At 32.3% G+C, this 25,691-nt stretch overlaps 3 protein-coding genes across 5 annotated transcripts; 1 reads left to right on the forward strand and 2 right to left on the reverse strand.

Annotated features, from left to right (window-relative positions):
• Positions 1–2,973: 2,973 nt before the first annotated feature.
• LOC131634259 (ubiquitin-conjugating enzyme E2 2) lies at positions 2,974–8,287 on the forward strand. 3 transcript variants are annotated; one of them, XM_058904908.1, is made up of 6 exons: positions 2,974–3,184; positions 3,850–3,989; positions 4,119–4,144; positions 5,201–5,290; positions 7,635–7,723; positions 7,992–8,287. In XM_058904908.1, the coding sequence occupies exons 2-6, from the start codon at positions 3,865–3,867 to the stop codon at positions 8,118–8,120; spliced, it is 459 nt and encodes a 152-aa protein (XP_058760891.1). In that variant the 5' UTR covers positions 2,974–3,184; positions 3,850–3,864; the 3' UTR covers positions 8,121–8,287. The 3 variants fall into 3 exon arrangements, with proteins under 3 accessions (XP_058760891.1, XP_058760890.1, XP_058760889.1); XM_058904907.1 differs by having other exon boundaries at positions 2,975–3,184; positions 3,819–3,989; XM_058904906.1 differs by having other exon boundaries at positions 2,978–3,184; positions 3,856–3,989.
• Positions 8,288–15,563: 7,276 nt separating this feature from the next.
• On the reverse strand, positions 15,564–19,868 carry LOC131634250 (probable LRR receptor-like serine/threonine-protein kinase At1g14390). Its single transcript, XM_058904898.1, has 6 exons — positions 18,246–19,868; positions 17,291–17,424; positions 16,975–17,218; positions 16,521–16,714; positions 16,284–16,415; positions 15,564–15,987 (listed from the first exon to the last, which is right to left on the reverse strand). Exons 1-6 carry the CDS (start codon positions 19,447–19,449, stop codon positions 15,751–15,753), a joined length of 2,145 nt encoding a protein of 714 aa, XP_058760881.1. The 5' UTR covers positions 19,450–19,868; the 3' UTR covers positions 15,564–15,750.
• Positions 19,869–23,568: 3,700 nt separating this feature from the next.
• LOC131634255 (uncharacterized) lies at positions 23,569–24,802 on the reverse strand. The gene is made up of 2 exons (XM_058904903.1): positions 24,133–24,802; positions 23,569–23,987 (listed from the first exon to the last, which is right to left on the reverse strand). The coding sequence occupies exons 1-2, from the start codon at positions 24,800–24,802 to the stop codon at positions 23,569–23,571; spliced, it is 1,089 nt and encodes a 362-aa protein (XP_058760886.1).
• Between the last annotated feature and the right edge of the window lie 889 nt (positions 24,803–25,691).

Here is a 25,691-nt window from a genome sequence, read left to right on the forward strand (position 1 = left end):
TGAATCATGTTTTAAATATAGCTTGTATCGTTACATCTCATCATATATGTCCACAACACAACATTCATCAAAACAAGCAAAATCGTGATTTAAAAATAATTTCAAGCTTCTGCTCATTTCATCGTCCTAACATAAAAAATACTTCATAAGTTTCATCCTTCTCGAAACAGCACTTAAAACAGGCCAACGGTTCAAAAGATACGCATCTTAACATTTTTCAAATATTATCATCAGCACGCGGCGCCATCCGTCTTTCGCGACGCGTCACCAAAATCGACGCCTTCGCAGCGCAAACAATGTTCGCGGGGCAAACTGACAATATTTTCGTCGCCATTGCAGCGCCAACCACGTTCGCGGCGCCAACTGGCAAAAATCAGAGATCTCACAGCGATTGACAACATTACGGGATTTATCCCAAAATCCCCAAAACCCAATCAGATTATGTCATGAACCTCAAATACCAAAATATCAGTCACATACATGTTATAACACAAATATAACACACAAAGAGGATCATTTAATCATCATAACACATATAATCATGCAATTCATCAAATCATACAATTCCCCTCAAAATCATCCCAAAACCCCAATCTATCATATAACCAATTGACACAAACAATGCATCTAAATCAGTCCTATTATCTATAATACGATAAAAGATGTTAACCGGAAGAGTCCCCTCTTACCTTAGCAAAAGATCTTGATTAGCCCCCTTCCTCTTCTGTTCCTCTTTCACGTATCAGCTCTTCTACTCTTCCGCTCCTCTTTCACATCTATTTTCCTTTTTCCCTCAATTTCTTATTTTTATTAAAATAGATTTTAATTTAGTAAAAGGCCTACTAACATAGCACCCCTCTTTACTAACAACACACTTGGCCCAATAGCCTATCTCATAATTCTTTCCAAATAATTCCACAAAATACCGAATAATTCTAAATAATAATTTAAATTCCGATTAAATTAAAATTAGAAAATATGGGGTGTTACAGGCCCAATTCTCTCTTAGCCCAAGGGAAGGTTCGACCTTCCTCCCCGTTTCTGGAGGACTTCATCCTTGCCCGTCTGACGGGCATAAGTGACACTGTCTCACTTAAAGAAACTATCAACCTTCTGTCGGACAGCCCCGCGCCCGAGCAAGGCTGCCTGCCTCACCTCGAGCATATGTTCCCTGCGAGCACCACCGCGTACCCTTTTCGCCGAGGAGCCTCCTCCTCGTAGGGTTCCATCACCCACCCAATCCTTTGAATAAGACGGAGTCCACGCACCTCCGAGAATACCGCGTCTTCCCTGAAACTTCGGAGTGGTTGACCCAGGATGGAGACCACATGTTGGTCTCCACTACACACATAGAATTCTGGAGTCTCCGAATTGGGTTTGGGTATCCAGTCCAATGGCGAGATCTTGACCCAGCGCTGAGGGCTATAAATACCCTCTTTCACTAGAGGGTCAGGTAACTTCAATCATTCTCACTTTTACCTTGTACTTGCACTCTGATTGCTCTCTCTTCTCACTTTGGCATCGAAGTACCTTGCAGGTACACCCCCCAGTTCACAAAAATCCAGATTATTGCAGGCCACAAAGATTCTTCTGATCAGGTACAATCAGAACCCAATCTGCATGCAAATATGTGACACAACATGTGCTGAACATCTTCCTCAACATCATTTTGGATGGTTATGACTACATTATTTTCCCTCGTTAATTTGCATGGTTATGGTTACATTATTTTTCAATTTCTCCATCATTACATTATCTTTATTGCCATTATTTTTCAATTTTTCAATTTACATTATTTTTCTTTGGCTCAATAACTAACTCTTCATCTTTTTTGCCATTATTTCCCGCTGTCACACAAAACAAGTGATCCTTTATAATATTATTGCTAACCAATTTTTCCTAATTGATTGACTTAATAATGAACAATATTTTTTAATGATTGCAATCATTAAGTTTTGCCTTTTTATCATATTCTTATTTTCACCAATAATTAATTGAGATTGAACGTCGTGATTCTAGCTTATCATTGTACCATTAATGATAAATCTTTTCTCTAGAGTGTCTTTCATGATGACCGTCTCCCCATCCTCAACCACATGTTGTCTCCATTTTGATAATTTTTCTGAATCTCAACGCGTAATTCAGACCCCACTATCTTAATCCATTGTCTTCATCGACTTTTTTTTTTGTTACACGAGTCCTTTATATACCATAACAAACCAGAAGAGTAGCATACTATCCACATTGTTTCATATTTAAGATTAATTTCTTTAGGCTCCACTCCTTTCTTCTTGAAGCATTTTGATTTCACTATTAGTTTTCAGACATCCACTATCACCCTAATGCACATAATACAAAAACTTATACACTAACCTTCTTGATGTCCACACCCTTCTCCTGTGATCTTGTTCGCGATATGCTTCTTCATTATGTGAAATTTTACATAAATTTTAAATTAACTAAAATTTAAAAAGAAATTTTATTTTTTAAGTTCATTCAATAAATGATGTATTTAGACTACATATAAACTAGATACATCATTTATTGAATGAATCTAAAATTAAAATTTACTTATAAAAGATAATAGAGGGAGTACTTAATAATAATTTGTTGAGCAATTAAATAAATTAAAATATAATTGGTTAAATTAAATTAATTAAAAAAGTGAACAATCTAATATTTTAATTATAATTATATTTTTCTAATTTTATGAGAAAAATGAATTTTATTCTAAAGTTCAATTACAAGTAAAATATAATTATGAATTAATTTAAATATAATTTGAACTCAAGCTCTCGAGACAAATTCATATTAACCACTTCAATTAATCACTCAATTAAATGTAAAACATTTAATATGAAAGTAATGAGTCTAACTTTTACTTAATTATCAATTAATAATTGAATAGTTAATGGGAAAAATCTCAAAAGGAGATTGAAAATGAGTAAAAAATAATTGGTTGGAGCAAAGAGAATCTCTCTCATTCTTATATCTCTCTCGTGAGCTTATCACCATGGAAGAAGCACTTTTTTTATAAAGAAAAAGTTAAATTCCGCGTTTTCACAATCATTCACTTTCTTATATAACTTCTTCACACCACAATTATTCATTTTCTTTCTAAGCTTCAATCTTCTTCTCTCTATTCTGAGTCTTCATCGTCTCTCACAACCTTCTCCACTCGCAAGTCAGAATCTCTTTCCCTCTCTCAATTTTTTTTGATAATCTGATTTTCATTTTCTGTTAATCGATTTTCATGAAATCGATTCATGCTACGTGTTTCTTTGGAGTTTGATTTCATAAACCCTAAATTTTTTGTTGATTTTTTTCTTACTAGTTGATAATTGTTCGATCTAGGGTTATTTGCTTGAATTGGAGCTTGTGATTGTTGTGATAAGGTTTTGTTGATTCTTGGAATCTTTTGATTTTGATTTTGATTTTATTTCTTGATTTTAGGTTTCTGCGCAGGTTCAAAATATGAAATAGCTTAACCCTACTTTATTGTTTTAGTTTGTGAACTTCGAAATGAATCATAATTTTAACTCACTGATGTTTTCATAGATAACTATTTGTGACTATACAACTCTTGGAATTGGTAATATTTTTTTGTGGAGTTTGCTCATGAATTATTGCTGGTTTGATGATTGTTAAGCTTTGAGAAAATATACTTTGCTATATGATTTGTGTGTTTGGATTCTTTGACTCTTTGATGTATTTTTTATTATTTGCTAAATTGCTCTGTTTCTGAATTGTTTTTATTCAATCTTCTTCACTCGCTCAGTCACTTGTTTCTTCTAAGCATATGGGTATGTTATTGACAGATTTCTACTCTTTGGCTTGTGCTTGATTGAGATATAGGTGGTGAAGATGTCGACTCCTGCTAGGAAGAGACTGATGAGAGATTTTAAGAGGTTGCAACAAGATCCTCCTGCTGGCATCAGTGGGGCACCCCAAGACAACAATATCATGCTTTGGAATGCTGTGATCTTTGGGTGTGTGAAAGTTTACAATTCCTTATATTTTTCCTTACTACGGCCGATATCGCCTCAATTGAATTTGTTTTTCTGGATAATTAATTATGTAATAGCAATCTAATCATGTTTTTCTTTATGTTTTTCCAGGCCAGATGACACCCCTTGGGATGGAGGTATAGTTATATCCTCTCTGCCTTCCTAAACTGAAATGTTTTCTAATATTATAATTGTGATTTGTGACTTTCTAGTGATATGGGCTAAATGATAGAGACTTGGGATTGTAGGGTCCTCAAGTCTCTCATCGAGTAATATGAGATGCTCGGTGGAGTATTAAGTGGCTTGGTTCTTCCCCCTTGATAGCTAGCTTTTAAGGGACGCTTTCTCTAGGGCTTAGATACATATCTACTAACTACATGGAAATAGCTTTTGTTGTTGACAATTATTTGCAACTTTCTAGTATGTTGTTAACTAGGAAACATCATTTGTTGGTTCGTTATGGCTGAAAAGATTTTCATAAAAAGCCTAAATGAACTTATTCGTTAATGCATCACAAATTATTTGCGAGTTTCTAGTATGTTGTTATTTACCTGGAAACATCATTTATTGTTTCGTTAAGAATGAACAGATTTTCATACAAAAATCATTGGCAACAATAATTACTTTTGAATTTCTAGTATGTGTTAACTACTTGGAAATAGCATCCATCTATTAAACATTGTTATGAACAGCAGTGATGTCATCAATGAACAGATTCTCGGTAAAAAGTAATTGGTTGCGATGACATTTTTTCTGTTTGGATTGTCAATTGCGGAAAATAGTGATTTGATATTTTGTCCTAAATAGAACATGGAACAACAACGATTTGTCGGAATTCCACTAGATATAGCACCGCTATAGCTGCTACTATTTAACAACACTATAACTGCTATTTAGCAACATTGAAAGTGTCCATTGGAACATATAAATGTGTACCTTGGTGTTGTTCTATTATTTGATTCATAAAGACATGAGTTCAACTTGTAGGTGTGTGTATGTGTGTGTCTCACTCGCTGGTTGGTGTTTAATGTATTTTAGACGTGCAGTTTTTGGGTCATTTCTAAACTTGTAGACTGAAGGGAAAAAAAAGATAAATACCTAGATCTGACCCGTATCATGGATTCATGGTGTTTAAATAGTACTCAGTCTTCAAAATTTTCGATTTTAATACAAGGGATGTTTGTGTCGTTCAGGTACGTTCAAGTTGACGCTTCAGTTCACAGAGGATTATCCTAACAAACCACCTACTGTGCGCTTTGTTTCTCGGATGTTTCATCCAAACAGTAAGTACAAAACTTCCTTGCATTTCCTTTCTGTAGTTAGAATAGAAATCATTTCACTTCTGTAGTTAAAACTAACAAGTTCAAATAGAATTAGAAATGAGAAGTATTTCAATCTAGAAGTGCAAGTCACTTTTGAAACAGTTTTTGAAGAACTTCTTTCATTGTTTTTTTTCTTATTGCAAACTTTCTTGAATATAGTTTGTTGGGAAAATAAAACATTTGTTCTTAAGTCAGATTTGGAACTTTGATCCTAGAGAGTGGAGACTGTTTGTACTTTTCCCAGTGTTATCAAGTAACGGAGCTATAGCATATCAGAATTTGATTAATCCGCTACCAAAACTGTGATGCTATCCTAGTTTCCCTATTAGGGCAATAGCAGCCGCTGTTCCAGTTTCTGATAGCTGTTATAGCGGCAGTAGCAGAGAAAGGAGGATTTTAGGTTTTTTTAAAATGATAAAGCTGAAGAAACTGCATGTGTGCCAAACGTGACCTATATTTATAGTGTAAAACTGAAAAGTCAGTGAGTATTACTCATAAATTCACCACAATATGTAGACTTTTCTAAATATAAGCTATACTCTGCCTCCGTTTCCTTTTGAAATTCATATGCAGCGTGCCCCTTTTTTTTATCATATAATTTACTTATTTCAACTGCTATGTGGCTTCCGCTATTTTCCCGCAATGTTTTCTATTATTTCAAATCACGTAATTTTTCGGCGTTCTGCAATTTTGCTGCTGACAACACTGCTTTCCTCCCCCCTGAATAGTTTGTATCTTGGACATGTCATCATGGAATGCTATTTAAATTTATTATATTTGTTTCAAAGATAATTTTGAATATTTAAGAGATTTAAATGCATACTTTTTTTAGTATGGTTATCAAACACTTGAGTTAACTCTGAATTGTGCAAGTTTACAACTCTAAGTATCAAAATCAGGTTAACTCGTTTACATAATGGTTTCTGTGTAAACTCGGGTAGACACGAGTTTGAGGATGACTGAACGATTCTATAATATTGAGCTGAAATTAGCTCCAGCAAGGAGAGCCTGATCCCATCATCCTTCAGTGTTTAGTGATTTTGAGTCATGTGATTTGTTAATTTGTCCATTGATTTTGAACTTATGTTCTTTTGTGTGTGTTAAGCTGTGAACCTTGTGATTTGAGAATTTGTCCAGCGATTTTAAAAATAGTAAAAGGCCTAAGCTCCCTTACAATGGATACCAGAGCTATTGCTCCTATTCTCTCTTTTTCCAATATCTTTTGGTTCCAATAGAAAAGATGCATGGCGATATCACCCTTGTCATTCACCCTGGTATAACTACATTGCATATTCCAACTAACTGGCCATATCACCACCTCTTAATTTTCTCTCTTCTCTTCCTTTTTGTTACAATAAATAAATTCCCAGATGGTGGGCCGACCTTACTTGAGGCCCGCTAAGGGACCACCTTCTGATTCAGCATGAATCCTCAAATCAATGAAGTCATAACCTTGAAATCAATGAGCCCACTGTTGCAAGATTGCAACGAACCAAATTCGGATGAACTGAAGCCTAGCTATGCTGAGTGGAACAAAGCTCTAATGAGGAGAACCTAACCCCACCATCGTTCAGTTGTTAAAAATTCCAAGTCTTGTGATTTGTCAATTTGTCCATTGGTTTTAAACTTGTTATTTTTTCTCTATTAAATTAGATTATCAGAAGGTTTGTGAAATTGTCTATCTATTTTTAATTGTGATAGTATCTTTATGTGTTCCGGTTTGGTCTGGACCGGTCCAGTATGGTTTGTTGGCTATTATTGTTTGTTTTATTCTAAGTTTTAATGTTGAGTATTTACAATGTTCACAGTAGATTGTGTTGGATGCTTTGGTCAATGTTTTAATTATTTTTGTATTAAGATGATTCTACAAGATATAGACTCTTGTATTTGACAACCTGGTTTGTATATGACCCTTCTCCTTTTGTGGATTGATATCATTAAAGTAGAAAGTTTTTGTATATTATTGCATAAATATGAATACTATTAAAAGGGTAGGATATCTTTACAATTGTGTTAGAATTGACACACTTGTACCATTGAACGTGACACGGAATCTTATATAAAAATAATCTGACAGCTGAATTATACTTAGTTAAATCTTACCAAATTTGTGAATATTAGCAAGACTCCAAGAATGTGATCAAGTGGTGAATATTTTAATTTGCTTAAATTGAGAAAGGGTCATATTATATCTAAATTTGAATTGATGCAGTGCAAATCAATTGTGTTTTGATATAAAATTTGATTTATTAGAACAATAATGACATTAAATATAGTCTAAGATCTTTTTGGTTGGAAATTTTAGTTTATGCAGATGGAAGTATATGTTTGGATATTTTACAAAATCAGTGGAGTCCAATTTATGACGTGGCTGCTATACTTACCTCAATTCAGGTAATTGTGATTCACTTAATATTTCAGAGTTGTGTCTAAACAATAATTGCTGCAAAATCATTTGTTTCAGATATATATGCTTCCAATACTTTTTTCTTCCTTAGAATTTCTGGTAATGCAGGCATTTCTACTAAAAACTTGTGATATGATATGTTTGCTTATTTTGTTGATGATCCTTAGTAACAAAGGAAAGCACACAAAATATGTCTTGTTAATTGTTATAGCTCATTTATATGGAAATTAAGTGAATTTTATATTTTTTTTGTAGTCATTGTTGTGTGATCCAAACCCAAATTCTCCAGCAAATTCTGAAGCTGCTAGAATGTTCAGCGAAAACAAGCGTGAATACAACCGTAGAATACGTGAGATTGTCGAGCAGAGTTGGACTGCTGATTAACCATATCATGTTTGGCATTGACTAGACAATGGCTGTGATAAAAATGGATATGATTGAATAACTACCAACTTCTATAAACAACTATGTTTTATTTTACTTGCCCATGCTTGACTATTATGTGTTTGCTCAAACTTGATTATCAATTAAGCATTCTTCCCTGTTGTGCATATTCTTGTTTTTGTTAACAACTTCATTGTTTGTTTTCATCATAATTATAAAAAAAAACATAGTTAATAAACAGTTATTGTTTGTTAGCCTCTAAACAGTGATTTTTATCTCTTCAATTTCGTCTTTCTGATTATATCATAACTAATTTTTAACTTTTGGTACTGAAATCTTTTTAGGTCTTGTTAGTAAAAACATATTATTTGGAAATTTCTTATTCCACCCCATGGTGAAAAGAGATATCTTACGTAATTTCTAAAATGTTCTCTCTAAAATTGGAAGTATATTTCCGGTGTGCGTTTTTTTGATTTGTTAACATTGACTGAAAATCAGAATTATATTTGTGGTTGTAAATTGGTAATATATATTCGGTTTTAATGTTACAGAATCAAAAACATTTTAGGCAGAGAAATATGTCATTTTTATCAAACATTTTAGACAGAAATATGTCATTTTTATCTTTAATATATTTGTGGTTAATATATTTGCGGTTGTTTCGCATTAGGTTGTTTCGCATTAAATATAAATACTTGTACAATTCATACAATCAGGACAATATTGGTATAGACAAAATCATATGGGTATAGACAAAGTCTTTTAAGTAACGAGAAAGAGGAGTAAAACAGGCTAATTTAGATGGAAAAACTTTTTGAAGGTTTAATGAGCTGGTATTTTGAGAGGTAAAAATTAATGGGGTTAATCAAGTAGGTTCAATAGGGTTAATCAAGTAGGTTTAATAGTAGTCAGAGGAGGTTTAAGAGGAGGTTTAATAGGGGAAAAACTTTTTGAAGGTTTAATGAGCTGGTATTTTGAGAGGTAAAAATTAATGGGGTTAATCAAGTAGGTTTAATAGTAGTCAGAGGAGGTTTAATAGGGTTAATCAAGTAGGTTTAATAGTAGTCAGAAGAGTAGCAGGAATAGAAGAGGTAATTTGGAAATAAAAGAAGCCTAAAATTATTTTCTTATCTTCTTGATCTTAAAAAATTATTTCCTTATCTTTTTGATCTTTAATGGGAGGATCATAATCATCTCTGGGGTTAATTGATTTTTTAATCATGTTTTTCTTGTAAAAATTCTTAGAGCAATAAGGGCGTTAACGGTTATAATAATATTAGCACAAAACACAAGAGTCCTAAAAAAATAGAAGCCACACCATAATTAAGATTAGCAGGTCTTTATATAGCAGAAGCAGCAGCGAGCAAGAGTGCGCTTGGGCCATCAAATAGGGTTTAATCTTCTCATACAAATCTCCATGAAATCAGGTCATAATTACTCCAATATTGTTGGAGTAGCTCGAGTAAATTCATCTTGAGATTATGCAAACATAACGCGCAAACAAACACCTGAAAAACAAAACCCTAAAATAGAGACCGACACTCAGTTCAGTTTCAGTAAACGATGTTAAGACATCTGCTTTGACATCTCGCAGAACATGCTAACATTATGTTTTACCAAGATTGCTGCCAACACATAACCAACAATAATAAAGACTTATAATGAGGACAAGTAGTTTTTTTTGTAAAATTGTTGAAGGCTTTAGTGGCATAATCAGGAAATATTTCTAAAATTAGCCCAACAATTTGAAACCGTTAAATAAACCAATTAGGGAAGCTTAGTGAAATATCTTTGTTAAACCATATAAACCAAGTGTGGTTAAAAGGTTCAACAGACAAAAAATTGAACTAAGCATTCATGTAATCAAAGTAAGAATAGTATTGTGGAGTAAAGGTTCCAGAAAAAGATTTTAATTATGATGGAGGTTGTTTCCTATCAAAAGAAGATAAAACCTTATTAATTTTGAATTAAGAGAACTTAATTTTAATTTTATCAATTTGATATGTTTGAAGGGTAAGAGTAATAGACTTAGAATCAACCAAGATAAATTCGTAGAATTTTCTGGTCTTAGATGGATCTTTAGGTATGAAGAAAAACTCCGGAGGGAAAATTCTTGAAATATTTTGTAATAGCAACGAATTTGGAGTACAGTAATTTGTTTCTAAAGGTAATATGGGTATAGACAAATCTTTAGTAACGAAATTTGATTTTTGTAAGGAAGGAGGAGGAGTATAATATGATAATTTAGATGGGGAAGCTTTCTGAAGGGCTAATGGACCGGTAATTTGAGAGGTAAAAGCTAATGAGGTTAATAAAGTAGGCTTAATAGTTGTCAGAGGAGTAGCAGGAATAGGAGAGGTAACTTTGGAAATAAAAGAAGAAGAACCTAAAATTATTTCCTTATCTTTTTTATCTTTAATGGAAGGACCATAATCATCTTTGGGGTCAACTAATTTTTTAATCATGTTTTCCCTGTAAAAATTCTCTGGTTAGAAAATCTGGTAATGATTTTTTAATACCTTGAGTATGCTCGATTTCAAAATCAAAACAAGAAAGTAATGCTTGCCATCTAGCAAAAATATATTTTAAAACTAAATATTTAACATCCTTTTGTAAAACACTTTGTGCAGCTTTGCAATCTGTTTTTAATAAAAATGTTTTTGAAAACAAATCATCCTGAAAATTTGTAATGCACAAAACATTGGATAAAACTTATTTCTTTAATAGTACTATATTTTAATTGAGTTGGATTCCAGGTTCCAGAATAATATCTGACAACTTGTTCCTTTTCCATCCCAGAAAGTATTTGTTTTAAGATTCCCCCAAAACCTATGTCTGAGGAATTTGTTTTAACAATAAGGTTGGCTCTAGGATCAGGTATTCCTAAACATGGTAATTTTTTAAACTATTTTATTTAATGGTAAGACACTTTTGGTCATTGAATCATCCCAAGAAGGAGGATTCTTCATAAGTTTCTTGAATAATGGTATACAAATGGTTCTTAGGTTGGGTATAAAATCTGACACATGATTTATACAACCTAAGAATTTTTGCAATTGAGTTTTATATTTTAATTTGTATGGAAATTTTCTAATAAATTCAAAAGATCTGCTAATGGGGGTATACATGCCCTGGGAAATATCAAAACTCAGAAATCTTACCTTAGATTGAAATATTTTAAGTTTCTTTTCAGATATCACTAAACCAGTATCCTTAATTATCTCATAAAATTGGTTCATATGTTGTATATGTTGATTTATAGAATCTGAAAAATACTAGTAATGTCATCTAAATAGACTATGGTGAAGTGAGAATAATTATTAAATATAATGTTCATAATGTTTTGGAATTCAGAAGGAGCATTTTTTAATCTTAAAGACATGACAGTCCATTCATAGTGACCAAAAGGCACCACAAAAGCGGTTTTATATATCTTCTTCTTTTAATTGTATTTGATAATATCCCAACTTTAGATCAAACTTTGAAAAAAAATACTTTTATTATGTAATCGATTTATCAAATCCTTTTTATCAGGTATGGGATGCCTAATCCATTGTAATGCTTTGCTTAAAGGTTTATAATTTATTACTAACCTAGGACTCCCTCTTTCTAATTCAGAAGCATTAATAACATAAAAAGTTGAGCAGCTCCAAGGAGACTTACTAGGCCTAATCAAGCATTTATCCTATAAATCTTTTATTTCTTTTTTACAGTAATCTAAATGTTGTTTATTCATTTTAATTGACTTTCGTTAGTAGGGATATTTACTTCCTTAAAGTAAGATTCATATGGCAAAGAGATATTGTGCACTTTTATTTTCCAGACAACATTAGGTTGTTCTGAACAAAGATCCTTTATAAATTTATTATGTATATATTTAATTTTGTCTTGAATACTTGGATATTGAAGTTGGTATTCTATCTTTTTATAGTTATTTATTTATTAATAGAATTAATCTATATCTTTTTATTGTTAATTTGATTAATAAATGATATAACCTTACTTTGGACAGAGTTAAGATCTCTAATCTTAGATTGTTCTAAGAATTCAATTTAACTTCACGCCCTAAGGCATTAGTAGTTATAGCTGTATTATTAACGATGAAAGGATACAGTAAACCTATGAAAGGGGTTCCTAAAATGATAGACTCAGGAATATTTCTTATTAAAAGAAAAGAGGTTCGATAACAAATTTGATCTTTATAGATTTTAGCACTAGATAATTTATAAGTGAAATTCTGGCGTTCAGATCACAGATGTCCTAAAGAATGTCGAGACAATGTTTTCCAAACACACATAATGACAAGGTATAACAATGCATTACAGAAACAATAAAGAACATAAGTAATTGTTCACCCATTTCCGCATCAACAATACCTACTATAGGGGCTACCAATCTAGGGATAAGTCCACTATAATAATATCAATTCGAAGCTAAATTCACCCGTTTATAACTTCTCACTTAATCACTACCCGTGCTAACTTGTACCTAAGACTCACCTAGGTATGAGACCCACCTCAAATCCCCCTCAATCACAAGCGTGATAACAATTACAAATATTAGAAGACACACTTCTAACACACAGTCATTCAATGCTTAAAGGCTTATGAATAAACATAGAACTTACGTATCGATGAAAACACAAAACTCTTCTATCAATATGATATAGGAGAGGCTCACAATAGAAAATACTGCACAAACCCTAACACTCTAGAATGTAAGTTCATAAAATAATAGGTTTGACGCTGGCTATATATAACAATCTTCTGGACTAGATTTGAGCTTCAAATCGTTGCAGGGCACTCCAGAAAAGCTTCCACAATCTTCTCCATGAAGATAGGACTTCAAATATTAGATTCCTAATATTCTCCATATTTAGTAACTAATCAAATATCTTGAAATCTGAGACAATCTCTTATCCCTTAAATCAAGCGCCACATAGGATTGCATAATATTCCAAAATATTCTGCACCTGTACATCAACTAACTCCAACTGATCCAACTGTAGCTTAAGAGACGCGGTGTCGAATGAACTCTGCATAGAACATCCATCTCGACATGTCTTCATTAGTTGTGTGGAACATCTTATTCAACATGTTCCCATAAGTTAGTTTTACCAAACATAATGCCAATCAGAAAAACTAAGAATTAACAATCTCCCTCTTTGGCTTATTTTGGCTAAAACAACTTATTAATTCTCAGCCCTGTAGAGAATACACCTTAGCAGTTCCACAACCAGAGATGCAGCGGAAAACAACCATATGTAACACACATGTTAATTGTTAGTGGAATCTGCACACATACTACTCGAGAGATGTACTTTCCTTACCAGTCAGTAAGATGTAAAAACATTGTGTCTAACATCCCTCTCATGCTAATCCAACTCTTCTTCAACGTGTAAAGGAACTCCCCCTCAACAGCAGCAGCTGATCAACAACAAACCAGGGAAAAAAAATCTCCCCCTCAATCAATGGTTAGTGGTTACCACACACTATTACTCCCCCTTTTAGCCATAATATGACAAAGCAAGGTTTATAAATAACCAAAATAAACCACTAATTATACCCTGGGCCAATGCCAGCAATCAACACTAAAATTCCTGGATCAAATGGGAACCATTGATTGTAAAAAGAGTCCAAAACTCCCAGTGCTGAGATCCTTCTTCCTATTCTTCAGTGCTTGACTGCAGCCCAGTCAATAATTGCTATAACTCTTCACACACAAAAATGTCCAATTTGCTTCTTAATTGTTCAAATTGGTGTAAAATATAAGGTTGATGGATCTATTGAGAGGTACACGACAATATTGTTGGCCAACGGAGTCACTCAAACTTTAGAGTAGATTACTCAAGAACAATTGTTTCTATTGAAAAAAAGAAGATTATCCGAGCAATATCATCTTTAGCCTAATTACAATTGGAATTTACACCAATTTGATGTGAAAAATGAATTCTTTCATGAATAACTTGAAGAAGAAATCTACATGAATGTATCCAACAAATACCGTGAGCATATAGCACCGACAACCCTTGTATGCAAGTTACAAAAGGATTTACATAAGCTAAAACAATTACAGCGAGCATAGTTTGAAAGTTCACAAAAGTTACGACATGTTTGTGCTTCAAACATAGACAAAGAGACACTTATAGTTACAAACAATGATAATGAAGAGAAGAAGCACCAACTATTAGACAATAACTTAGACAAAACAATTTAGATTAAGATCTTGAGAGAATCAAAGTATATCTTTTTTTGGAATTGAAGTTATCCACTCTAAGAAAAGAATTTTTATATCTCAACATAAAAACATTAGCAATCTTCTGCAAGAAACTAAAAAGACAACATGTATGCTTGCAAATATGCAAAGTTAAGAAACACAAAGAAGTAAAGATAAGAAACACAAAGAAGATAATGCAGTTCATAAGAAAATTTATCAGAGGTTAGTCTTAAAACTTATATACCTAACCTAACATATATTAGGTGCACCATAATAAAATTGAATATATTGAAGTTTTCAGATACTTCATAAAAAAAATTAGATAGAAATTATATTTGAACTTTCATATATATCTTTTAATGCAACCTTGCATATCTTCTGACTAAAGGATCGAATAACAACTACTTTAAGAGTTTTAAGAGTGTGTTTGGATGAGGTAATTGATAAATTTTAAGGAATTTAAAATTCTAAGTAATTCAAATAATTCAATTGAAATTCATTCATTTTTAAATTATTTTGTTTGGATGGAGTATTAAGATAATTCATTGTTAGATTTTTTGGGTATTTTTTATAAAATTTAAATTTTTTGGACCAAATTAAAAAATTGAAAAATAGGGACCATTTTGCAAATTTTAAAAATTTGAAGGACCAAATTATAAATTTGAAAAATTATTAAGGACCGATTTACAATTTTTTAAAATTTTTTGAGGTCAATTTTATAATTTTGGAAAATATGAGGACCAATTTGTAAAATTTGAAGAAATAATAGTAACAAATACATTCTATGGAATATGAGAAGAATTTCAAATTCTTTAGTTTTTGGTGTCATTTCAAAATGATTAAATTTAACTTAGATAAAATAGTCCATAAATTTCTATCATTTTAACAATTCTTCATTTTTGTGTCCAAACAATTAATTTTGTGCAAATTATTTTAAATTTCCTCAAAACATTACATTACCTCATTAAAATGTTTCATCCAAACACATTCTAAAAAATTATTTTAAAATACAAAAATCATAGATATTCATTCACCAATAAAAAAGAAAATGTTGTAAATAATTTACATATTACTTTATTACCGTTTTTTTACTATTGTTAAGTAATTTATATTCAAACTTTTAGTAGTCTATTCTAGTAAATTAGAATAGTATGTATAAAAAGATACATTATTCAGAGTGAATATACTATTTATATTGAAATCCTGGTAATTAATGGGGACATGAACTTAAATTAAAATTTGATAGGAACTCCAATAATTGTAATAATAATTTATTTAAAACAAATAGGAAAAATGCATGACAAAATATGTTATTTTGGCCTTATGTAATTACACATTTACATGACATTTTATTCATTATGATCAATGAACATATGAAACACAAGCAAACATACATTTTTATTGACAAAGAGGTTTAAAATTTTGTGCTGAGATTCCCACTGCTAGTCCAAGACTCTTGAACTTGCATTGAATACTGTAAATTCCAGAGAACATCCTCTATTGAAGGACGCTTACTAGAAACCTTAGAGAGACAATTGATGGTAATCTGAACTGCAGTATTCATTGATTCATAGGCATAACTCCCCCTCAGTGAAGGATCAATTGTACTTCTTAGTATAGATGATGGTGGTTCTGATGAACTTCTTTCAAGCTGAACATGATGAAAACACAATTCAAGATAAGAAAACATATAATCTATGATCATGTTCATAGCCGTCTTTGAGAGCGTGTAACACAGACTACCACACATGATCTAAAATTTGACACGTTTAAACTGTGGCTAAAAAAGTCTCATAAATTGTCATAGTTTAAACATGACAAAATATGACCTTTATTTGATTTGTCACACTTAAACCTTGATTAACATACACAGAGTCTCCGAAAACTTAAGAGGACTCTGATGGTTTTATTAAAAATATGACAAAGAACTAAAGTAGTTGTGGATACCTCATCCTTGAGCTGCTCTACTTCACTGGAGGACGCAATTTGTCTACCAGTAATGACTTCAAGTAGAATAACACCTAGCTGATAAATATCTTCTTTTTCTTTTTCTGCATCACTTTGTTCATTAACTGTGCTCTGAAAATTGATCATGTTGTGTATCATTCCATGTTAGAAATTTAGATGAAATCATGCAAATATTACTTAGAGATTGAATGATCAAAGCATGTATTCTGTCCTAACCTTGGATGGTAATGGAATTCTGTATCCACTGACTTTTGCATTGAGACTATCATCCAACAAAATATTCTCAATCTTTAAATTGTTGCCAAATACTCCAGGAGCAACACCTGTATGCAAGAACTGAACTCCTCTTGCAATTCCTATGCTTATTGCCATTCTTTGTGGCCATTTCAGCATATCCTTCTTTTTCCCATCTATTCAATATTTCATGTCACAGTTATGATTAATTGACAGTATAAAAGATCTTTACACTGACTGAAAGTATATACAAGACCGTCTTTAAAATCGTGCAAAATGGACTACGGTATAGGGGCTCAAAATTTGCCATGGTTAAACCGTGACAAAACAGAGTCCATATTTATTTTGTAACTGTTAAACTGAGGCTAACTTACAGAGTCTCAAAAATATTAAGACGGGTCGGAGTATATATGAATTTAATTATGTGATTGTTTACCTGTAAGTTGATCTCTCAAAGACACATTGGAGATGTATTCATGTACAATGAAGACTGTGCTTGTTACTTGAGGAGGATCCTGATGAGTAATGAGACAATGTCCTAGAACACTCACCATATGTCTATGCCTTAAATTTTGTAATACATCTAACTGCTGCATAATGCTATGTGGTAAACCCTTCTGCTTTATCTTTATACAATTAATTAGGACCACTGAACCATTTCTCAACCAACCTTTATATATCTGTGTAAATAATTGATATCATTAAAATTTTGTAGGTTATGAAACCTTAAAGGTTATTAAAAGCTCTTTTACCTGTCCTTGTGATCCTTCTCCTATTAGATTTGACTGGTCAAAGTTGTTTGTTGCATCTTCAATTTCTTCTTCTGTGAAAATATTGTATGGTGGTTGTCCATGTGTACCTAGCCTCATTGTTTGAGGAACATGTCCTGTTTTCATAAGTCAGATCAAGTTAATGCAACTCTTAAATGAATTAACTTGTTTTGTAGAATAAAAGGAATGTCAGAGATAAATAATGTGAGAAAGAAAACAAATTATAACAAGAAAACAATTCAATAATTCCTCTTAAAAGATTTATCAAGTATTATCATAGCTGAAATCCTATGACCTGTTTGGGTTGAGTTGTTTGAACTTAATTATTGACATAATCATCACTAGTGCGACTATTTGAAACATCTTTGTGTGACTGAAATAGCTTTAAGTTTATTTACATTAGAGATGATAAAGTTTTAGACTCACACCACCCTCTATTATATCGGTCCCTTTAGTTTTTTAATAACTTTTACGCGCAGACATTATCAAAATCTTTTGTATATTTTTAAACTTTAGGGGTGCAAGGCCCGCATGCCCAATCCACCCACATTTTTTCGTGGGCGGGTCAAAATTTAAGCAGCGAACGTCAATTGTGCGCACCCTACTCTAATTTTTACGGGCTTTTACAAAATGCATTCAAACAGGACGGACATATCCATTTGCCACCCCCTAATTTTTCTTAATTCTTGAGGTTTGCCTAAAAAAACAACTTATATGAAATTAATTTGACTTTTTATTTTATTTTCCGTAATAAAAATAGGTTAAAAATAAGCACTTATATCATAATCACTTTATTAAGTTATTTATCTAAACCCAGCCTAGGACTTTTTCAACAGAATTACTATTGCCTCAACCTATGATATACATGACTTATCAAATCATAAATTAATTTACAAAGTTAGCAAATAAAAGAAGAACTTGATGATGCTAAACTTACTTGCATTCATGTTTGATTTTTCTGAAACCTTATGAGCCACAGATCGATCCATACTATGATTCAATCTTTCTGGCTTGGCCCTCCACAAGACAAACACAATGATCAAAGCCAAAACACAAGCAATTCCCACAACACCTCCAACAATAACAAGCACAAGTCCTAATTTCATACTTGATCCCTTCTCCACCTTTCTCTTAGGAGGCCTAACAGCCAAAGCCGCATCTTTTTTGCAATATGATAAAGAATGCTGTTCAGCGTTCGAACTTTTCGTCGACAAACAATTCCACGAATACAACACTTTCGCCTTAGATTTCACCATGCATGACGGTAACTTTCCCACTAGAAAATTACGCGAAATATCAACATAATTCAACGATGAAGATGAACTACATCGCGAATTCGTCGTGAGGTTCCCACTTAATTTGTTTGAAGACAAATTTAGGTAATGAAGTGAAGGTAAAGAGAATATAGAAATCGGAATTCTCCCGATCAAATTATTCGAAGAAACATCGAAAATTTGAAGTTTCTCGAAATTCGAAAGATCAAGAGGAATCTGAGATGTTATGGAGTTTTTTCTCAAGATGATTTTCACAATATTGTTCCCAATAGAAGGAAATTCCGGACCGAGTTTATTTCCATCAAGATTAACCTCTTCAAGAGAAGCTAAACTTTTAAGATCCGGAACACTTCCATTTAAAAGGTTATCAGCCAAAACAACACTCTTCAAGTTCTTCATCGAAGATATTGAACGCGGAATTTCATCGGAAATGAAATTCGAACTAATGTTGAGAATTTCAAGAGATGAAAACCTGTTGATTTTTTCTGGTAATGGACCCCATAGACCTAATGAAACTAATGACAGAATCTTCAAATTTGAAAGTTTTGTTAAAACAGTGAAAAATGAATCAGTTGAGAAAGTTCCGGAAAGTGCTTGAAAAGGTTCTGAACTGTGTGAAGATGGAGAAGTTCGGTTTCCGATGATGGTTAATTCGGTTACGCGGCCGTTGGAACAGACTATTATGAGTGATGGTGAAGGAGGGAGGAAGCAGAAGTTTGTCCAGTTGTTCCATCCTTGAAGAACTTGAGGATATTCTAGAAGCTTCTGGACTTGGAAGAGAATTCTTGTTTCAGTTTGTGATAATTGTGCAAGTGAAGATGGAATAAGCAACACAAACACAAGAGTAATTGCAGGAAATAAATTCATATTTTGATGCTAAAAATTGAAGTTGCTGAGAAATGAAATGGTTTTAATGAGTGGTTATATAAAACAGAATGTTTGATCAATAATTATGAGGAGTATTTTTTTTTTTATTCTGTTTTTTTTTTAAGGTGTAAAGTGTGTGAGATGATTAGTTGTGAAAAGTTGATGATACAATGATTGAAGTAAAAAGGTATTTGCTTTGGTGAAAAATGATTAGAATAAAGAATATGAGAGTGGTGTTTGAGTAGGTAGGTGGGAAGTGAGGGAGGAATGAAGTTTTGTAGAAAGTGGATCTGAGATCTGGAAAGTATGGAGTTTAAATTTTGAGTGAAGGAGCCTAAAGGTGGAAAGTGCTAGTGAAGGAGCCTTGTTTGTTACACACATCACATGCAAGAGTGCAAATGTGTACTAAAACTAGCTGCCATGCTCTGTCACTATAGTATTCTTTTCAATCTTTTACATAAGACACACTTAAATCATAAAAAATGAGTATGTATAAGATCATCTCCAATAGTGCAACCCATTTTTTAGTTTTTTATAGGTTCCACCAGCCATATCATCTCAAAATAATTTATATAATATTTATTTTATTAGTGTAATTCAAATGTGTCCCACAACTTTACCTCATAAATTAATTTGATTGGATACCACAATTTTTTACTAATTGCATTGCAATGCAACTCTACTATGACATGGCATTTGATTCAATATTTAATTATTATATTGATGTCTAGTTGGAGAACTCATTGAAAAATACCACCATTGAAGATGCTCTAAAGAATGTACTATACTATTTAAATCGCAAATAATATTTTCTTCACTCATTTATATAAAAGACATTTCACTTTTAAATTTATTAAATAATTAATATATTTAGTATGTATTAATTACATATATTAATTATTTAATAAATTTAAAAAAATGAATTATCTCTTATATAAAAGAACGAATATAATATTAGATTACGTTATGAAATTATGAAGTAGAATAATTACTACTGATTTCAACTACTTCAACTAAAGAAATCTCTATTTTATGTAATGTGTCTCATTCTCAAAATCATTTAATGTTAAGGACAAAATATCATTCTATTTTATGTTATACATTCTTAAATAGCCACTTGTTTTTTACTCCCTCCGTCCCACAATGAATGACCCAGCACACCATTTTACACAGATTAAAAAAAGAGTATAAAAGTAAGAAAGAGAATATTGTTTTTACTATACTACCCGTATCATGTATTGGAAATGGTGAATTTTTTATTAATTAGAGAGTAGAATTGAAAAAAGTGCATTGGAAATTGGATCATTTATTTTAGGACATCTTTTTATTTCAAATGGGTCATTCATTATGGGACGGAGGGAATACTTGTTACGTTTTCCAATGACAGCATAGTCAACACAGCTCTGAAGTCAAATTAGCAAATGGAGAAACTTCGGTTTTGACCCATTTATAATCAACATGGGAGAATGTGAACACTAAGTAAGGGAAGAGTTGTTAATGTTTCATTAAAATAAGAACAGTTGTTAGTGTAACCCACGTGCCATACCACGTGACTTTAGTGAATAGTTGACTTTTTATCTACAGATTGGTAATGGTAGAGTATTGAGATTTTTTTTTCACTTGTTTCAATCTCTATTTTATTTTATTTTTGGGATTTTTTCATTCCTAATGTATGGAGAAGAGAGGCCATGGCATTATTGGTAGGTATTTATGGTTGGATAAGAGTTAATTTCGAATGACCTTAATGTCAGCCTATTTATGATATCAATATTTTTTTTCTTCTTTTAAATATATCACATATTTTTTATAGGCATTTCAAAATTATTGTATAGCGACTGATTTACAGAAAATAACTTTTAAACCGTTCATTAAATTAGTCACTAGCAATGACTTTCAAAATTTTGTTTGGAATTTTAAATTTTATGTATTTGAACAAAGAAACTGTTGTGTATCAAGAAATTTAAGTAGTATACATTCTTCTTAAGAAGAGATTATGTAGTGAAAAAATCTTTAAAGATGGCTTTAATCTAATAAAAGTCTCTTAATAACATATAGAATCTCCATCTCACAAGAATTGTTTAATTTTTAGGACAAAATAGGAGTCTTTCTATTGTGAGAGATCGTGATGAATCTCACGTGAAATTCAACATTTTTTTTTAATTGTTCAATCATTTAGCATTGTTTATAAACTATTACAAAATTAAAGAGTTTTATGTAGTGGCGGTTTTAAACCGTCACAATATAAAAGTAAACGTTCTGTCACTCTTTAAACTCGTTACCAAATGAATAAGTTTTGTATGGTTTGAAACCATCACAAAAAAACAATAAAGAATTTGTGGCTGTTTAAAATCGCCGCTAATTGTTGAAAAATGTAAAAAGAAAATACAACATTACTTGTATATGGCAGATAGCATATACTCTATCCATCTCACAAAATTGTCCAAATTATGTTTTTTTCTTCTCTTTTTTAAAGTAATCGTCTATACACAATAAAAATATAATATTTATTATTAATTTCTTGTTATTATATTCTTATTTATACTCTTATTTATTAAGTTATCACACTATCCAACTATTCCACAAATTTTAATTAATAAAAATATTATAATAAATAATATTAATTCTATTATTAAAATTAATATTTCTAATCATTTCTTTCATAATCGTGAATTGTTTAAAAATGTGATGTTTAAATTTTCAAAAAAATTGCTTTCAATTGATAATAATTGAGCACTTAGTTGTCAAAAAACAATAGTACCGTATAACTCTTCAATTGGGTGTACTTACTTATTCAAAGAAAGTTCAATCGGTGTAGGTTTTGGAGTTTATTGCAGTGGGTTTGTGTCGGTGAGTTTGTTACTATATAAAGTGAGGCCAAACTTAAGATAAGGACTAAAGTTTCTGTATAGTGCACAAATTCTTTGGTAACATGAATGACACTGACACATTTTTATAATATGCCATCAATTATTCTACCTAATCCCATTTTTGCTTTATTCTAATGAGAACAACTTTGAGTGCACTGCCACTCATAAAATATATGTTTATAATGAAACCGTTCGATTAAGGTCAGACGATTTAAAAATTATTTTGGATTCTTTCTTAGGGTCATAATTTGATCATTTTAATAAATTTCTTGGTGAAGTGGAAGCATTCACATTTTAGTTTGAATGCACATTTCAAATTCATAATTATGAGAAGAATTTTGACTTTTGAGTGTTGTGATAATATTTTATTGAAACATATATGGAAGAGGAAGATTTTGAGGAATATATAATGCAAGTGTTCATATCTTGCTTAATCTTCTTGTCTACCAAGCTTAAGCTTGACTTAAGCAAATAAATTAATAAAACTACCCAACTATTGTAAATAAATGTCAAGTAAACTTGTAGTTTTTTTTAAAGAATTATATAAAAGGGAGAACTAAGGGTTCTCCAACCCGATTACAACAAAGAACGGGAGTATCCGACAAAAAAGAAAGATTACACACCAATTAAAATTACGAGAGAAATTAAAGCTGATCCTTACTAAACTCGTAAAAAGAATAATTGGAGTGTGTAATTTTCCCACAATTAGATCATTTCCAAACCAAAAGCTTAATGTTCCAAACGGTGTTGTTCAAGCTCCAAGCATCCATCCGAAAGCATAAACCGTTCCTCACTAACCATATCACCCAAGAAGTGGCGAGCCAAAATACTCCTAACTTAGTATCTTTAACCTTATGAAGCCGAAAAAAGGAGTGTCAATCCATATAATGTGGTAAACACTCCTCCACCATCCTATCCAATTTACCTACCCAACACGCAATTTCACTCCATATCTTTCTAACCACCAAGCAATTAGAAAAGGAATGTTATCGATTCTCCAAATCATTCCCACAAAATGTACAAGTTAAATTATCAAAAGAAAAGAAATACCTCTATTGGCCAAAAGATTCTTTGTTGGAAGTCTATTTAGAAAAAACCTCCAACCAAAAGGCTTAATTTTAAAAGGCACATCCAATTTCCACATTAGCCTAAATGCATCATCAAATTTGTTACTCGGGCCAAAAGGAATTTGAAATCTACCATAAAAACCATAACACGAAGACACCGAGAATTCTTCTTCGGAAGAAAAATTTCATTCTACATTGTCTTTGCCTTCCTCATTCATACTAAAACCTTCCAACCGTTCCCGGAGAGAAATAAAATTATGTAAAAATTCGGTATTTTCCAAAATCACCGGATTAATGCCAAAATCTCCCCATTGCCAAACACCTTTTTTCCAACTCCCCATTGCCGCTACCGACACCCTCTTCAAGCAAGACGCCAAGAATAAATTCGGATATTCCTCCTTCAAAATAATCCCTTCAATCCATCTTGATTCCCAAAAAGGGGTATTAAAACCATTATGCACAACATAATTACAACAAGCGACAATAGGATCACGAAAAGAATCTTTGCCTATTTTTAAAATATCTCTCCACCAAAAAGAATAAGTAGAAGAAAGTTTTCCATCACCACCACTAAAAACTTGAGACGATAAATCTCCATATCTAGCTTTTAAAATTTCAAGCCAAAGAGAATTTTTACCTTGCAAAATCCTCCATTTCCATTTGTTAAGAAGAGCTAAATTGAAACTCGCAATATTTTTCACTTCCAATCCCCCTTTCTCAAGTGGTAAATTAACATCCTTTCAACTCACCCAATGAATCTTCCTTCTTTCCTCCAATCCCCCCCCCCCCCCACAAAAAGTTATTTTGGATCCTCGTAAACTTTTTCACCACTTTCACCGGCATTTTATAAAAAGACATAGTGAATATTGCTAAAGAGCTCAAAATAGACTTCAAAAGGGTGATTCTTCCTCCCAAGTTAAGAAACCGATTAGTCCACCCCTCTAAACGATTCTTCTTTAACAAAATAGGATTCCATGTCGATTCCTTCCTTGGATTGCATCCTACGGGAATGCCAAGAAAATAAAAGTTGCTCTGTTCCACCTTACAAGAAAGAAAATAAGAAGCGGCCTCCATAAAATTGTTAGAAGTGTTAATTCCAATCAATTTACTTTTGTTGTAGTTAATGCCAAGACCCGATACTAGTTCAAACGCCCTAAGAACCGCTTTTATCGCCCACATTTGTTTCCAAGAACCATCTCCCACAATTAAAGTGACATCCGCAAATTGTAGAATATCCACCCAACAAGCCCCATTGATGGCAAGTCTCCCAAAATCCCCTACCTCAATTATTTTCCTTACTAGCCCCGTTAGTCCTTCCGCCACTATCACATAAAGAGAAGGTGATAACGGATCTCCTTGTCTTAATTCTCTTGAAACCCCAAACTCCCTAGTAGGACTACCATTGACAAGAACCGACATGTTGCTATTGAAAATCAATAACTCCATCCACCTCCGCCATTTAATTCCGAAGCCCGTCCTCTTCAACATGTACCTCAAAAAATTCCAACTCACTTTATCGTAAGCCTTTTCAAAATCAACTTTAAAAAGAGTGCAAGTTGTCATACCCCAAAATTTGCTCTCCTCTATGCATCTTCAATGGCTCAAGGTTCAAAGGTTTATTCAAGTCACTCTCTCCTAATCGAGGGTTTCAAAATTAGGGTTTTGCAGTTTATCAAAGGATTTCTAATCTTTGAGGCCTCAAATGGATCTCAAGGTGTCTCATATGTATCAAAGCATATCCATGGCAAAAGTCAAGCTTCTATTCCAAGGATGGCACACTCAATGGCTCAGATGATCAATAATCGACTATGCTGACCTAAAAGTCAACCATAGTCAAAATACAGTTAAACTTCAAGATTTTTGGTCAACATCAAGTGTGTGGGGTTATATACATCATTTGATCAAAGGTTGATCATGATCCATTAATAAAAAATCAGAAATGAACATATGCAAAGGCTCAAAGTAGGGTTTTTTTAGGAGAAAGTCAACTCAACTTTGACTGCTCATAACTTTCACCTAGAGCATCAAAAATTTCCCAACCAAAGCCCATTTTGAAGGAAATTTGATTCTCTACAATTTTGTCTCTCACAAGACAAGGCCAGAAATGCATCATTTGAGAGATATGGATTAAAAGATTATAGGTCCTCCAAAAAGTCAATAAAAGACACCTTTTGGGTCAAAGCTCATAACTTGAGCATGAAAGATTCAATGGAGATGAAACCAAAAAGGTCAGTTAGAGGATTCTTTTGAGCTTTCTAAAAAGTCCTAGAATGCATTCATATGACTAAAATTGAAGGAGATACAAGGC

This window comes from Vicia villosa, unplaced genomic scaffold (assembly GCF_029867415.1).
Source record: "Vicia villosa cultivar HV-30 ecotype Madison, WI unplaced genomic scaffold, Vvil1.0 ctg.001263F_1_1, whole genome shotgun sequence".
Classification (NCBI taxonomy): Eukaryota; Viridiplantae; Streptophyta; class Magnoliopsida; order Fabales; family Fabaceae; genus Vicia; species Vicia villosa.

Excerpts from the sequence above, each read along its gene's own strand:
- LOC131634259 (XM_058904908.1), top strand. The coding sequence starts at position 3,865 with ATGTCGACTCCTGCTAGGAAGAGACTGATGAGAGATTTTAAGAGGTTG. Across the intron at positions 4,145-5,200 it reads TGACACCCCTTGGGATGGAG|GTACGTTCAAGTTGACGCTT; the intron begins GTATAGTTATAT and ends TGTGTCGTTCAG. Across the intron at positions 5,291-7,634 it reads TCGGATGTTTCATCCAAACA|TTTATGCAGATGGAAGTATA; the intron begins GTAAGTACAAAA and ends TGGAAATTTTAG.
- LOC131634250 (XM_058904898.1), bottom strand. The coding sequence starts at position 19,449 with ATGAATTTATTTCCTGCAATTACTCTTGTGTTTGTGTTGCTTATTCCA. Across the intron at positions 17,219-17,290 it reads GAGAAGGATCACAAGGACAG|ATATATAAAGGTTGGTTGAG; the intron begins GTAAAAGAGCTT and ends TTATTTACACAG. Across the intron at positions 16,416-16,520 it reads GAATTCCATTACCATCCAAG|AGCACAGTTAATGAACAAAG; the intron begins GTTAGGACAGAA and ends ATCAATTTTCAG.
- LOC131634255 (XM_058904903.1), bottom strand. The coding sequence starts at position 24,802 with ATGTCGGTTCTTGTCAATGGTAGTCCTACTAGGGAGTTTGGGGTTTCA. Across the intron at positions 23,988-24,132 it reads AAAGAAGGAAGATTCATTGG|CTAGATATGGAGATTTATCG; the intron begins GTGAGTTGAAAG and ends AAATTTTAAAAG.